This window comes from Cinclus cinclus, chromosome 11 (genome assembly GCF_963662255.1).
Source record: "Cinclus cinclus chromosome 11, bCinCin1.1, whole genome shotgun sequence".
Lineage (NCBI taxonomy): Eukaryota > Metazoa > Chordata > Aves > Passeriformes > Cinclidae > Cinclus > Cinclus cinclus.
This window is the reverse complement of record NC_085056.1, coordinates 23,086,261-23,100,811: the sequence shown is the minus strand read 5'-3', so window position 1 is coordinate 23,100,811 and position 14,551 is coordinate 23,086,261. Positions and strand designations below refer to the sequence as shown.

The 14,551-nt window shown below is 51.6% G+C and overlaps 1 protein-coding gene across 1 annotated transcript in view; it reads left to right on the top strand.

Annotated features, from left to right (window-relative positions):
* The window catches only part of LOC134048169 (hydrocephalus-inducing protein homolog), a 74,809-nt gene that overhangs the window by 39,498 nt on the left and 20,760 nt on the right, over positions 1-14,551 (top strand). Inside the window, exons 29-45 of the mRNA XM_062499769.1 lie at positions 44-253; positions 1,120-1,248; positions 4,121-4,298; positions 4,808-5,007; positions 5,736-5,869; positions 5,960-6,019; positions 6,349-6,447; positions 6,824-6,960; positions 8,723-8,844; positions 8,932-9,123; positions 9,524-9,676; positions 10,723-10,962; positions 11,217-11,397; positions 11,875-12,042; positions 12,340-12,513; positions 13,634-13,761; positions 14,252-14,347. Coding sequence (XP_062355753.1) covers positions 44-253; positions 1,120-1,248; positions 4,121-4,298; positions 4,808-5,007; positions 5,736-5,869; positions 5,960-6,019; positions 6,349-6,447; positions 6,824-6,960; positions 8,723-8,844; positions 8,932-9,123; positions 9,524-9,676; positions 10,723-10,962; positions 11,217-11,397; positions 11,875-12,042; positions 12,340-12,513; positions 13,634-13,761; positions 14,252-14,347 — 2,601 coding nt within the window. The remainder of the gene's footprint in view (positions 1-43; positions 254-1,119; positions 1,249-4,120; positions 4,299-4,807; positions 5,008-5,735; positions 5,870-5,959; positions 6,020-6,348; positions 6,448-6,823; positions 6,961-8,722; positions 8,845-8,931; positions 9,124-9,523; positions 9,677-10,722; positions 10,963-11,216; positions 11,398-11,874; positions 12,043-12,339; positions 12,514-13,633; positions 13,762-14,251; positions 14,348-14,551) is intronic.

The window sequence follows — 14,551 nt, the reverse complement described above, 5'->3', positions numbered from 1 at the left end:
GCATCCATTTCCACACTCAACATCTCAATCTCTTCTCAACCAGGTTTTTGATATCTCGCCATTTTGGGGTAAGCTGCAGCCGGGAGAGAAACAGAAGGTCTCCTTCAGCTTCTTTGGCCACCTCAACACCATCGCCAGTGTCACGGCGCTGTGCCACGTGGAGGGAGGCCCCACCTACGAGGTGGAGCTGACCGGGGAGGCCTCACGCATCAGCTACTCCCTGAGCCTCCAGGAGATCAACTGCGGCGTTCAGGTACCACACGTGTGCCCTGGCACAGCTCCTTGCCTTTGAACCACGGCCGATGGGTTCCTGCCCACCTCAGTCCAGGGCTCCTCCCCCTTCCCAGCCCCTTTGTTGGCTCTGGAGCTTGGAATTGCAACCTTTGAGGAACACATCTGGCATCCAAGCTGGTTTAAAATGGCCATCTCTAACCCTCTCCAAAATGCTGGGAATGCCTCTTTTTCAGGGTACCTAACACTGCTTCCTGGGGCAGGCAGGGCCCCAGGGGGGATGCTCAGAGGGGCATGTCCCTGAGACATCCATTTGCTGATCCACTCCTAAAGCCTGATCTTCCCACGGACATGCTCTTGTCTAAAGCTCTTACTTAATCCACACAATATCCAAGTGAATAAGTTTGGCTTCCAGTCACAATAGTTGGAGAGTCTGTCCCAGAATAATCCCCACATTCACTCTTTTTCAGTTGAAAGCACACAGATATTTCCAGCTGCTGGCCCTGTCTGTTTTGCCCTGTGTGACTCCCTTGTTGCATGTATTTTGCTTGCCAATACTTGCATACAGGTGCCTTCTGCATTGCCTCAGTGCTGTTTCTGTTCCTCCTGGCTGTTGGTGAACCCTCACAGTGCAGAGGGCCTGGGTCCCCTGGTTCCTTTATTACTGGCCCTCACATGGTTGTTTACCACACCTCTGTGTGCTGCCAGAGCTCCCTGCTCCTGTGCAGGTGCCCTGTGCCTGGGGGTTCCTTAGGTCCCCCCGTGCCTGTATCTCCTCCGTGGTCCCTGCTCCCATTATGTGTCTGCTTTCAGCCCCAGGAGAGAGGAAGGAGATTCCCAGCAGCAGGCCTGGGTCTGTAACTTCCCACTCCTATGCCTTCTCTCCAGATATTTAATGAAATTTGTCACAGCACAGTCACCCTGGCGAACACTGGCAAGATTAAATTCAACTGGGTGCTAAATCCTAGCACTGCAGAGCAACATCTGCCTGGCGTGTTTCTGGTCATCCCCCCCACTGTAAGTACCACAAGTGACCGACCCCAGTCCTGTGTCAAGTGGCCCAGGAGAGTGTTAAAGGGAAAAAAGAAGGGGGGGAAGGGGGAAAAAAATCAGAGAGGAAAATCCCAAACCCAGCTGTTAGAGAGAGAGGGCTGTAAGTAATTTCTGCTGTTTCTGCTGGGTGCAGAGAAGCAAGTGCTCTCCTGACAGACTCCCTCATGGCCTTGGCTGGTGGGTGGCTCTGCTGTCACAAGGCACACACCAGTGGGAGGAGGCACAAATCTGTTGGTCACCTCAAGTGATGTGCTTCTCTGGGTTCCTCTGAGAACGAGCTGTGCTTTTGGAGCCCCGAGCACACTTGCTAAAAACAAGAAGTGGCTGACAAAACAGGCGAAGGGCAGGTCTTTGTATGGAAATCTGAGTGAAGCTTTATTGGGTCTGGAAGGGAATCCAGGGACAAAGACAAAACTGGGTTGAGGGCACAGGGTTAAATATGGGACAAAAGAGGCACGTCCTGAGGATCAAGGTCCTATAGGGACAGGGAAAAGCGGTGCAGAGGAGGGGCAGCCAACCAGGGGAACCAATAGGGTAACAGGGCTGGAGCAATAGGGCAAACTATAGCCAAGGGGCATCAAGGAAAGGAAGAACTTTCCAGAAAGGGTGCATCCAAGGTGAACAGGGGTGGAACAACTGTACAAACCAAGAGAACTCAAGATATTAACATGTGCCTGCAAAGGCCTCTGGGAGGGAGGCACTTCTCACCCCAGCCTGGAGGGGCGTTTCTCCCTGCCTGCTTCTGCCTCTCCAGAGCTGAAGTGGTACAGTGCCAGTAGCAGGCTGGTTGCCCTTCGCAGTTATTGTCTTGTGCTGCTGTAAGGGGAACAGAGAACAATTCTACTTGCTAGATTTCTCAGATGAAAACAAAGTGTAAACAAAACAAGTATTATATCTGAAAACTGTTTTTTGATGAAGAAAGTGTGCGGTCCCAACCAGAAGGGGATAAAACAGCGGAGAGAGAAAGTGAGAAACGCAAAGTAACAGTTGGCAGGCACAGAGCGGTGCTGCTGTAACCCTGGGGCGCTCTGTCCGTGTGCCGCTCGGCAGATGGAGCTGTGTGCGGCCAGCCGCCCCGAGCGGGCACGCCTGCCGCAGTGCTGGCCACCACCCGCAGCCGGCAGCAGGCGCGGCTGGCCCGCGGGCAAACAGCCGAGCACCAGGGTGCCGCGGCGAGCGGGGAGTGGCTCTGCCGGGAGCCGGACCCTCCAGCTGTTCCCAGCCCAACAAAAAGCCAAAAACGGCAGGGAAAAACTGGCAGCGTTGACTGCTTTCATATGGGAAGATTCCTCCTGTAATTCAGCCCTTTTAGGAAGACTATTGTTCAGACAGGCAAAATTCTCCTGGGCTTTGGAGTCTGCTCGCAGCCCCCCAGAGGTGGAGCCTGCATGCATTTTCTCCTCGCAACTTCTTTTCCTCGTGGAGGGTGTTAAGGGTTAGGGTACAGCCCCCATAGTAATTTTTCACCCCGTATCAGAAAGTGTCTTCTTAACATATATTGAGGCATAAATTAAAATTTAACTGGTTCCTCACAGTCACTCTGGGACTCTGACAGCTGAGATCTCAGGCTGTGCTGGCACTGGAGCGTTGCTGAGGGTCACCTTAGCCAGGCTGTGCGATCACACAGGACATAGCCCTTGGCCCTGCCTCCCTGCTGCCAGCGCTAAGCAGCACTTCCATATCCCTTCCTAGGCTTGCTGCTCCCTGCCTCCTGCAGCTCTGCTGCTGTGCAGCGGCTTTGTGGGGCAGTGAGGGAGCTAGGGAGCAGCAGGGCTGGAAGAGCAAGGAGAAAAATTAGCAGCATCCCACCACTGTCCAAGCTTCTCAGTCCTGCCTGGATGTCTCCCAGCCGAAGTAGCGCTCCTGCCTTTGTCCCTCCTTGCAGCGGGAGGAGGAAGCCGATGGCGTTCCCATTTCTTCATGCCTGTCTCCTACAAGGGATGAGAGGAGCTGCTGGCCCTGCTGAGCGCAGGGATTTCTCTTCCACAGCAGCAGCAAAAGAGCCTTTTTTTTTTGGTTTGTTTTTTTTGGTTTGTTTTTTTTTTTTTTGTTGAGGTGGGCTCTTGCTGGCAGAGGGCAAACCCCATTGGCAGCAGAGCTGTGTTTATATCAGGCTGTGCTGAGGCTGCAGCCTTATGAGCCCTTGGGAAAACACACTGCACCCTGCGGCTGGAGGCTCGACCTTATGGGCACAAGGGATGTAGAAGGTGTGAGAAGCGAAGCCCATGCCTCAGTTAAAATTTAAAGAAAATTAAGTAAGAGACAACAGGGGACAAAGTCAATAAATCAAGTCACAGCACTGGGTGCTTGACTTGGGTGCTTAGCTGCAGCCAGAGGCACACCACACCACACATCAAGACCCCTTATATACCCTGGGTATTGCAACAGCCTCATACATATTTACAAATGGTTATATGTATTGAAATATTTTAACATAGTTCCTCCTCCGTTCCACCTTTTTGGAGCACGTGCAGTTGTCCTAGTCCTGGTCATTTGTCACTCTACAGCACATTCAACAGGTTTCCATTCCTCCACTGGTTAAATGTTAATGTTGCATCAACTCTTCACCAACATTGGTGTCACAATGCAACATAACATTCACGTTAAAAGAACTCTAAACTTTAGCAAAACTTCTTTTACAAAAGTCAACATTATGAAATATAGTATTTACTTTAACAATTGCCAAAGCCAAGACTGTTATTCATTTATCACAAAAGTGATGTGGTCTGATGGTTTCTTCTAGATGAAGACCTGTCCTCTCAGCCTGTCTGTCCCCTGAGCCATCCCCCCATCAAACACTCTGATGCATTCCCTCCCTCCTCTCCCATCCCTGCAGGGCTCCGTTGCACCTGGTGAGAAGCAAGTGCTGAAATTCTCTTACATGCCAGGAGTACCAGGAGCCTTCAGCAGGACTTTCCAGCTTAAAGTGGCAGAACTGGACCCAGAGAATATCTGCCTGAAAGGAGAAGCATCCTTTCCCATGATCAGTGTGAACCTGCCCTGGAACACCAAAGGTGGGCACTGCTTGTCTGCCCCTAGGAAGGGTCCCTCTGGTTTTGTTCCCTACCATATGCACATAGGGTAGCTCATGCTCACGTCCACCAAGCCTGAGGGTTACAGGACTCCCGGACCAACTCAAGCCCTCTGACTGCTTCATAGGTCTTGAGCAGGGGATCCCACATGGGCTTTGTCCCAGGAGCCATCCTGCAGAGCTTGCCAGCACATCTGGCAGGGTCCTGAAGGATGATGGCTAGACTGAAAGGCTTGGGAAAACTGTAAGAGAGGATGGCAGGGCTTCTGACAGGGTTGGATTTGCGTGACATTGCAGGCAATGAGATGCTCCTCTGTGGGGAGGAAGATGAGTGGGAGCAAACATGAGGATTCAGAGAGGACTAGCAGCATCCACTTTGCATAGATAACTTCTTTCTAAAAGAGCGATTTCTTTCTGGAAGAAGCCAGTGTTGGGAGGCAGTGACTTGCCACTTAGCTCACACTTCTCTTTGTGGATGTTTTCTTCCTTCAGGAAATGAAAAAAATGAAAAGCTCCTAAGACCCCTGCAACAATACAGTCAGCGGAATCAATCAGTTGTTCAGAAGACGACTCAGAGCCCCAAGACCTTGAATTCTCAGACCCCAAAGACTAAGACCTTGAAATCTCTGACCCCGAAGACCCAGACCTTGAAGACTCAGAAACAGAAGCCCGGAGTGCTTGACTCTGGCATGGTAGTAAGAGCAGCTGCAGCCCCATTTGGCACATGCCACCCTCTCCATGGCACCTGAGCCTCTTTCAGCCCACAGCAGCGTCCCAGTGCTCTGATGGCACCTGGGACCTCCCTGCCCACTTAGAACCATGTGTCACCGCAGCATTGCCCCTAGGGCTTCCACTCTGCTCATGCTCTCTTCTGGGGTTGCACTGACTTCCAAGCTATCCCAGGTAGAGATCCTGAAGGCCATGCTCAAGGGATGGAGTTGATGGTGCTTTGAAAGAGATGCAGGTCATTGCTGGGGAGTTTGTTGGTCCCAACCCATGTCCTGCTAGATTTACAGACTTGAGCAGCAGCTGCCTGATTGTGCCCTGGGACTGTGCTGGTGCTGCTCATCTCCAAGAGGCACCAGCTTGGTCCCAGTTCCCATTCAAGACAGTTTTTGTCCAAGCTGCCTTGGTGCTGGCTGGGGGCAGGCAAGTCTCTGGAGCTCTGGAAGGTTCCTGGCTTGTCTGCCTGGCCAGATGAGGCAAACTTTGCTAACAGTGGCTGGGCAGGTGAAGATGCTGGAGTTAACTGCTGTGGAGATGAGGTCCTGGCTAAGAGAGCAGGAGGTGTCACCAGCACTGAGCAGCCAGACAGGAGGACCCCACACCCCCTCTCAACAGGAGCAGGGTGGGATCCTTTCTCAGATGCCAACGTTGGGAAAGACCTTTGCTAACCAGGCACTGTCTTCTCTTTCCTCAGTCAAACGCTCAGCTGCAGATAGAGATGATGATGATGCTGATAGAGGAGGCTGCCCTGGAGCTGCAGGAAAAGCTTCCATCCCATCCCCCAAACAGCAGGTTCCCTGGCAAAAAGCTGTGCCAGCGTCTTGTCAAGTGAGTAGGGACTCCCATCCCCATCTCCAGGTGCCTCGTGGGGAACACCCAGCAATGTCCCCTTGTCCTGAGAGCTCCTTGTGTCTGCAGAGCTGGGAATAGCCTGGACTTCAGACAGGATGTGGTCCTGGTGGCTGTGACACTCTCCATGTGAGCAGTGGAGTGTCCTCTTTTCCCCAGCACCGTGCTGAGCTTTGGACTGCTCAGCTCCCCACAGGTGTGGGGTTCTGTCCCTTGAGCTGAGGGGACCCAGTGCAGACCTTCAAGGCCTTCCAGACAGCACAAATTCTGTCCCTGCTGACTAGCTCTGAAAGAGACAACTCCCAGCTGATGTCTTGGTTCCAACTAACAGAGCACACTAAAGAAAAGGAGGAGGCAACTGCACATGTCAGCAAAGTCTTTAAAACTCAAAATCAGATGTCTTGAATGCTGGTGGGGTTGCAGGGCTTATCTAGGTGACTTGGTCTGTCTCTTTGCAGCATCATGATGCAGCACAAGCATGGGAGGCTTCAGTTCAGGAAGAAGATGCTCTGCAGAACAGATCATGTGATCTGGTTGCAGAGCAGTGAAGACTTCCTGTGAAGGCAAATCTTATTCCTAGGCCCCAAAGCAATTTCAGACTCAGGCTGTACACCAAGCTAAGCAGTTTCAGTGAGATCAGTGGAGTCCCAGTGTACTCACCTACACTGACTTTTCATGGGAGAGGAGCTGTGGCCAGTGTCCTTTTTAAACTAATTTTATTTTCACGTACCATTAGTAGCTGATAAAACCTGGGGCCTGCATTCCTCCTGAATTCCCAAAGTCATTGCCAGGTGGTCAGGCCACAGGTTTCATGGGCTTGAGCTGAGTTTTTACAGCAGTGAATAAAGAACTAGCCACTTGGTTTGTATCCCCCATCTACTTGGACATGTAGCCAGGCTGTGGTTTAACAAATGTCCTTATTCCTCCTTGCAGAGTTGAGCTGCCCGAATATGTCCTGGACATGGGCACTGTCCTTCAGGGTTACACTGAGAGACGCACTCTGGTGATCACCAACCCTGGGCAGATCCCAGTGTCCTTCCATATCAATGTATCTGCCCTGCAGAACACAGGTAAGCAGTGCTGGAGACACTTCCTGTGGGCTTGAAGGAGATGTCTCAGACAGATTATGTTAAGACACTGAACCTGGGGAGGTTTTTGAGCTTTTCTTTTCTCAGTGCCCCTGCTGGGAGCTTTAGAGGCAAAATTCTCCTGGCCAGTCCTGCCCAGGGACCTGGCCTGCCTGTGATTGCCCTGCACTGAAGTGCAGGGGCCAGATGAGCTCATCACTCTGGTCACCTCTCAGGATCTTCTGCCCTTGGCTCCTGAAATGAATGGCTAGGAAGCCTTTATTAAAGGTTGGCACTGGGTACAGAACCCAAGGGGTTGTGCACAAAACAAACCCTGTTCCTACTGGACAGTACAAAGGAGGGGGAATTCAGCTTTGCCAGGCAACAGAGTGGGGGCGCCCATCCTTGTGAGAATCCCTAGGAAAACATTTGCTGGCTCTTGGTCTATGGATGCCATGCCAGCCGGGTGCTATTGAAGTCATGGCAACAAGGTGAAAATAAAGCTCTGGTTGGTGGTTTCATCTTCTCCACTGTTTTCCCCCACCTGGGAGTACCATTTTTTAGTCTTAGATGTGATACTGGCTCGTTGTTTTTAGGGGTTTTTACCACTGAGTGGAATCCCATGAGCACTTGCTGTCATGTGCCATTTTCGAGGGGGGTAGTGGAGGTGGGCATGGATACAAAAGTAGGTACTTGTAGCAGCCTGGGATCCAAGCCCTGGCTGCCACCAACTGACCCAAATAGGCAGTTCCAGAAGGAACAGCCTCTCCTGGTGTCTCAGGCAGGCTTCAGCCACAAAGTACCAATATGCAAGCAGTGCCTGGAGTTCAGGCGATCAACTCTTATAATGATTTCAGCTCCAAGTGATTTCAACTCGGCTTGCAAGGTACCTTTGGCCAGCACAGAGAAATGAGAGCGGAAGCGCTGTGTAGAGGTTTTGCAGGGTTCTTTATTGTCTTCTGCAAAGGGGAGTCCAGGGACAATAGCAATCCACTGAACTCGGTGAAAGTAGGGGGCTTTATAGGGAAGGTATGGCTTGACAGAATGACTGATGGTTTGGAGCTAAGGAAGTATGACCAATAGTGCTACAAGGAGATAAAGCAGGGCCCAAAGCAAAGAGAAGGGTCTCTAGCCTAGTCACCGTGACTAAGCAGTTCTTATCTAGGGGATAGTTCTCCAAGGAGGCCTTGTGAGGGGCTTTGCTCCCTCCACAGGTACTGGGACGGGGGAAAGGGACAAACAGCTAGGAGCACTAACATAAAACGTTAACAAGAAATAGTCAACACAAGCAACAGTTATGGTCAACTGGGTAGACACATCAACACAAGCAACAATAAATGAGTGGACACCTTGTTGAGAAAAACTTACGTCTGGGAATTTATTCCCCACAGCTTCCAGGAGCATCAAGTCTCTCTGGCTGCTCTGTGAGCTTGTTTTGCGAACCAGCGGGGTCTGCTGTGTTTTGGAAGTGCTTTGGTTGGAGTTCACACTATCACAGCACTTGTATTCAGCCTTTATTGAGGAAACAGCCTGTGACATCCTCTGGTGGATCAAAAGAGGCCTTGAGGCAGGGCTGGGTTTCCATCACACAATGGCTCACTGTGTCTGAGGGGTGTTCAGGTGCACTCTTTTTTTGTCCAGGTCACACCATGGCATGGGGTTTTTCCCAGACCTCTCAGCCAGGACACCTGTAAGGCCTTAAAGTGCTTATGACACGTTTTGTGTTTCTTGTATATCTCAGCTGCTTTGTTTTCATCTGTTCAAGGTTTCAGAGTGAATCTGGACCAGATGCAGGGCCTGCCCCACAACCAGACCAGAATGCTTGAAGTGTGCTTTGAAAGCACCCGCCGGCCATGGGGTGATGTGGATGTGCTGCTGCCCATAGAGGTACCAGAGCTCTTGGGGCACGCAGCAGGCTGGGCACAGCAGCAGATGTCACCTGCACCCTCCGCTGACTTCTCTGTCCTTCTCCAGGTGGCAAAAGGCCCCACGTATAACATCCACCTCCATGCCACTGTGTTGGAACTGTCACTCACCCTTTCCAAGAACATGCTGCAGTTCTCTGATATCCATGTTGGGCAGTGCCAGATTGAGACAGTCCAGTTCTACAACTGGTTCCAGATACCCTGCGAGTGGTTCATTACTGCCATCAAGCCTGTCAGGAAGGTAAAGCACAGGCGACGTCAAGCATGTAACTTTTTGGATGGGTTTTCTTTGTGTCTCTTGCCCTTTCTGCTCCTGTGGCTGCCTGAGCACTTGGATCTACAGTGTGTCTGAGGAAGCTTCTGAGGGTCTAGATCAAGACTGTTTTGCCTGGACCTGTTCCATTATCTGATGCTTTGCTTCTCTGCCATCTTCACCCGTTCCTCCTCCTCTCAGGACAGTAGTTCCCTATCTGCCTGCCCAGTTCACAGGTTTTTGCTGCAGCTCCAGGCTATGGGGGCCACACTTGGTTTGGCTGTGGGTACTCTCAGCACAGTATCATCAGTGTCTCAGAGCACTACAGGAACTGAGGCTCTGTCCTCACACACTGAGGAGACCTCACACGATTGGTTTCTGTGCCCAGGACAATCAACGCAAACGCATTACACCAGCCATGCGTCAGAAGCAGCAGGTGCTGGAGGATGAGCCCTGTCCCTTTGAAGTGACGCCCTCCAAAGGAACCCTCAATCCAGGAAGGTGGCAGAACTTACAAATCCAGTTTACACCCAAGCAGGAGGTGAGATTGGCAGGTGTCAGCCCAGGAGGCCTGTCAGGGCTATCTGGAAATGAGGGCCTGGTGCAGAGGTATGAGCTCTGCCTTCACAGGGAGCTTTCTGCGAGCCCCGTTCTCAGCATGGCTCAGTTCACCCCAAGAGTACTCCTGCGAGATGTGCTTCGAAATGCCCACAGGGAGCTTGCACAGAGAGAGAGCATCAGGGCTCTGTGGCTGCCTCCTGGCACAAGGAGGGGGATGTGCCCAACTCCCCTTGTGCCTCCCTCTTGCCTGGCTGTATTTGCAGCTGCACGCTTGCAGAGGACAGTCCTGGAATGGCCAGTCTAGGCTCGTCCTGCTGCAGAACTGACAGACAAAACAGTCACCAGACACCTTCCTGGGCATGGCAGGACAATCACCTGTACTGGTGTGCTGCCAGCAGTAGCCAGGGCTCTGGCCTGCCTGCTCATTCCTATGCAGCTGGGGATTCAACTTAAAGGATGGAGTATTCCCAAGAGCAGTTTGCCTGTGGCTGCTGGCTCTTGGAATCTGACAGTGTGTACCAGTATGGACACAAGTGCTTCTGTGCCCGCTAACAGTCGCAGGGGTCTTTATTTGCTCGAGAGATGTAACCATCTTGTGTCTGGCTATGACCAGAGCCAGACACTAAGCAGAGAAGATGACCCTTATTTCTAGCCAGTGAGAGCTCATTTGCTTCTCTCCTGGAGCTGGTGTTTGCCTGACTTGGCAGTGCCAGGACTGTGTCTGGACACTGTAACCCCGAGGGCCCTTCTCATGAGCACTGCACTGCTGCATGACTAGGTGAAAACACCTGACAGTCCATTGTACTTCCATCTGATACCCAAACACCCAGTTAGAATGCACACCAGGATTCATCCCAGTTATTCAGACCCAGGACACAAACACTGTAGTATCTAGCATAAGTAAATACCTGGTTTCCATTCACCTTGGAGGGGCTGATAACACCCTGACCTTGGGGCAAATGTTGTATTTGGAGTCCTGTCACCTGGGACTCCATGGATGAGTTTTCTTCCCTTTTCTCTTTTCAGAGGTCTTACAAGAATGAGCTGAAGCTTAACGTTTGTGGAAGCATCAATCATTTAAAGCTGCACCTCTCAGGACAAGGTCTAGAGCCACGGTTGGAGTTCAGCCCCCCAGCACTCAGGATGGGATGGGTGCTGGTGGACAGTGATGGGGTGGATGCCACAGTGGTGGTGAAGAACCCATGCAACTTCCCTGTTGAGTTTTACTCACTGGATTTTGATGAGCAGTACCTTGAGGAGGAGAAGGTGAGAAGGCAGGTCTGGTCCCCATTGTACATGCTGCCCAAGCTTCACAGCACTCCAGCATTCCCAGGCTTGTGCCAGGGAGATGGATGCAATCCCCAGGGCAAAGCCAGCTCTGTTGATGTGCTGTGGGAGGACTTAAATAGTTTGAGTTGTTGGGAGGAGGGGAGGAGACAGAAAATGGGTTTGTTGAGTGTGTGTGATGAAAGGCAAGAAAAGGAATCTTTGCGTATGGTTTCTGTTCCCTACATGCACAGATCCTGCGGATAGCAGTGGGGTCTGAGTACCAAAAGAACTTCCTAATGCCTCCACGCACCGTGGGTGGGACGCTGCCCTCAGAGGTGCTGGAGTACTATGAAGCACAGAAGAGGCTGAAAGCTCAACAGGCAGAGCTGAAGGCTAGGGAAGAGGCCAAGGCAATGGACAAGGCAGCACCAGGTCAGAAAAACAGTGAGGGTTTGTCAGTGTCTGTCTTGAGTGTGGTCACAGCAGGGAGTCCAGCCCATACACCCTGAACTGTCTGTCACCTTGTTCTCCAGGGAAAGCCCATGCTTTTAGCAGCTGCCTGTTCCCCAGCTTGGTGGAGGAACTCTTGGGTGAAGGACTGTGGCATCCTCTCCCAACCCTGAATGTAGCCAAAGCAAGCTCATAGTTACCTGCCATAGACTGGGAAAATAATCAGGATATTCCCTTGTGTCCCTTAGCCACAAAGACTAGGATTGGATGAGTTCTTCAGCCAGTAGGACCAGGTCTAATATCCCTGGCTCTTTTATATTTGCACCTTCCTAGCAACAAAAGAACAAGCTCATGTTGCTTTCACCAAGTCTCCTTTCATGGGATCTGAGGAGATGGGGAGGATGATGAGGATCAAAGGAGGGCGGGAGGCTGACTTTCCCCCCTGGTTTTGCACTGCAGCATATCATGGGGCTGTCACACCCTCTCCTGAGCCCATGGTGGAAGTGACTGGGAGCCCTATCTCTCAGGCTGTCATGCGCCACCTGGGCATCGACCCATCTTCAGAGAGTTGTGAAGCACAGCAGGACAGAGGGATTGTTGTTATTGTCCATGGGCCACCCCGGGCAGGTATGTGAGCTGCAGCCCTGGGCTGCAGGGAGAGGGGCAGGCAGGAGGAACACATCCTGGTGGACCATGGTGCTTAAGGCAAAGTCCTCAGCTGAACAGGAGGTGGAGATGATCCTCTTGGCTCTAGAATTCAGAGCTTGTACCCACACTCCAGCTGCCTCCCTCATGGCCTCCCCAGAGGGACACTTGCTTTCCCACTGTCCCTTTAACTTTGAAATCTTGTTCGAGGTTCTTCCAGGGCCTCTCCCTGTAATGCCTCATATGCAAGTGTCACCAAGCAGTCCTCCTCTCTCTCAGGAAAGACAGAGATAGTGGTGGCCCTGTGTCACTATTATGACACTGCTCACTTGTCCATTGACACCATGGTGAAAGAGGCCATCGCCAATGATCAGAGCCAAGCAGGGCGCCGCGCCCGGGAGCTTTGCACCAAGGCTGCCATGGAGCTGAAAGGCGAAGACCAAGATGATGCTGGTAAGGAGAAATGCTGGACCCAGAGCCAGTGCTTGAGAAACCTACCATAACTGTCCACTTCTGCTTACTCAGAGCAGCACCTTTTCAGTCCTTGGGTCTCTTAGGGAACATGGGTGAAGTGCATCTCTGGCTTGTCTAAAAAAAAAGAAATAAATTTTAAGGGCTCAGTCAGGGGTTCTTTTATAACCCCTTTGCTGCCGTTCTTGGTACATACTTGGTACATGTTCATTTTTGTAGGGATGGTGAAGCACTTCTGTCCCTTTCCCAAATATTTTTTATTTCCTCTAAGCTGAATCGAGCTTGCTCCTCATGGGCAGCAGGCAGAACTGCTGCCCACTTTAACAAGGAAAAAGCCTTCTGAAGTGGCTCATTAAGCACAAGAGGACTGATTATGAGTGTAACCTCACAGATGAGAGGAAGGGAAGGACAAGCTCCCAGAGGAATTTCCAATGAGAGACATGTTACAGATGAGCTCTTTTCTCCAGAGATTTACCTATGCCCACTGTCAGGGCACACAGCTCATGCATGCTGGGCTGTTCTACGTGTAAGACAGAAGACTTTAATGAAACTTACTGGGAAATTGGTACCCTGAGCTCTGCAGGGTGAGGCAGACCTGGCTCAGTGCAAGGGGGAAGTTTTGCATTGCTCAGTTTTGAATCTGGCTGGGTTGGGAGCTGGTGGAAGGAAGAAGAGTCTGGGTTCCAGCTGGGATTTTCCCACAAGGAAGATTTCATTTCAGTGGAGACAGGTGATGCAAGTGGGGTAGGGCTTCAGGTCCCCACATGAGAATGCAGGATGGGTGCAGTGTATGGAAAAATGGTCCTGAAGGACAAATCTTTGGCTTGATCTGCAGGGGAGCTGCTGTGCAAGAGTGTCACCTGCATGCACAGTTGTTAGGAGGGACATAGTGCTGGCTTTAAAATCAAATACGGGATGGCATGTTTTACCATGCTGGTAGGAGAAGGAGGGAAGGAGCTGCTTCTGGGAAACAGTGCTGCCAGTGCCCAGCAGACTGGGGAAAAAGTGCCACATTTCTTCAAGGGCCCAAGGTTACGCCCATTGTGGGGAAAGGTACCTAATTGTTTTTCAAAGCCCCCCGAACCATCTGTCCCCTATGCAGGTAAAAAGCTTACTGCTCGGACCAAGAATAAACAAGCCTCTGAAGAAAAAATCATCAAGAAGAATGCCAAAGGCAAGAACATTCCAGCACAAAAGAAAAAGGAGCCAGCCAGCAAATCCAACAAAAAGGTAAACACAATCTGCTCTGGTTGATGTCTGGGACCTTTGCATTGTTTTTGAGATGGGCAGGGGCTGCTTACCGTGGAGGCTGTGTGCCAGCCAGGGCCTGTTATGTGGGTCCATAGTGCCAAGCCCAGCTGGCAGGCTGGGTATGACTTGAGCTGGGAATGTGCTCTGGCAGACAGCTATACTGGTTCTAAGTGGTTTGCTGGTGAAGTGCAGTCCTGGCTAGTATGGCTGCAGGCAGTGAATAAAGTGCTGGAAGGCTGCACTGGGGGCTTGCAAGCTTGGGTCTCTGCTGGCCAAGGCATGGACCCTCCAGGACCATCCCCTGGAGCCTCACATACTGCACTGCAGGGTTGTTCTACTCTCCACTAGTGAGGAACCCCAGCTGCAAGCCCAGCAGTGGGAATTGTTCAGGGCTTTCCACCGTGGTTTATTTTCCTAACAATGCTCCACATTACAGTTCACAGTTTCCACTGCTCCTGCACCACAACAGCTGAACATCATCAGCAGTCATGGGGAAAAGCTGAACTGCTTGAGCTGTGTGCTGCCCGAGGACCTGCTGGTGGACATCCTATGTGAGAGGCTGAAGGTGTGTGGGGTGGGGGAAAAGGAGACATTCCTGCTCTGGAGAGACAGGCAGAGGGGTATGACTTGGAGAGGAGGAGGAGGAGGAGGTCCGTACGTGCTGTTGGAGGATCCTGGACTGTGTGCAGGGAACCTTGGGGGAAGCTGCAGATGCCCCTAGTTGGCAGAGCCTAAGGACAGATCCAAGCTGTTCTTAGCTAATGCCCTT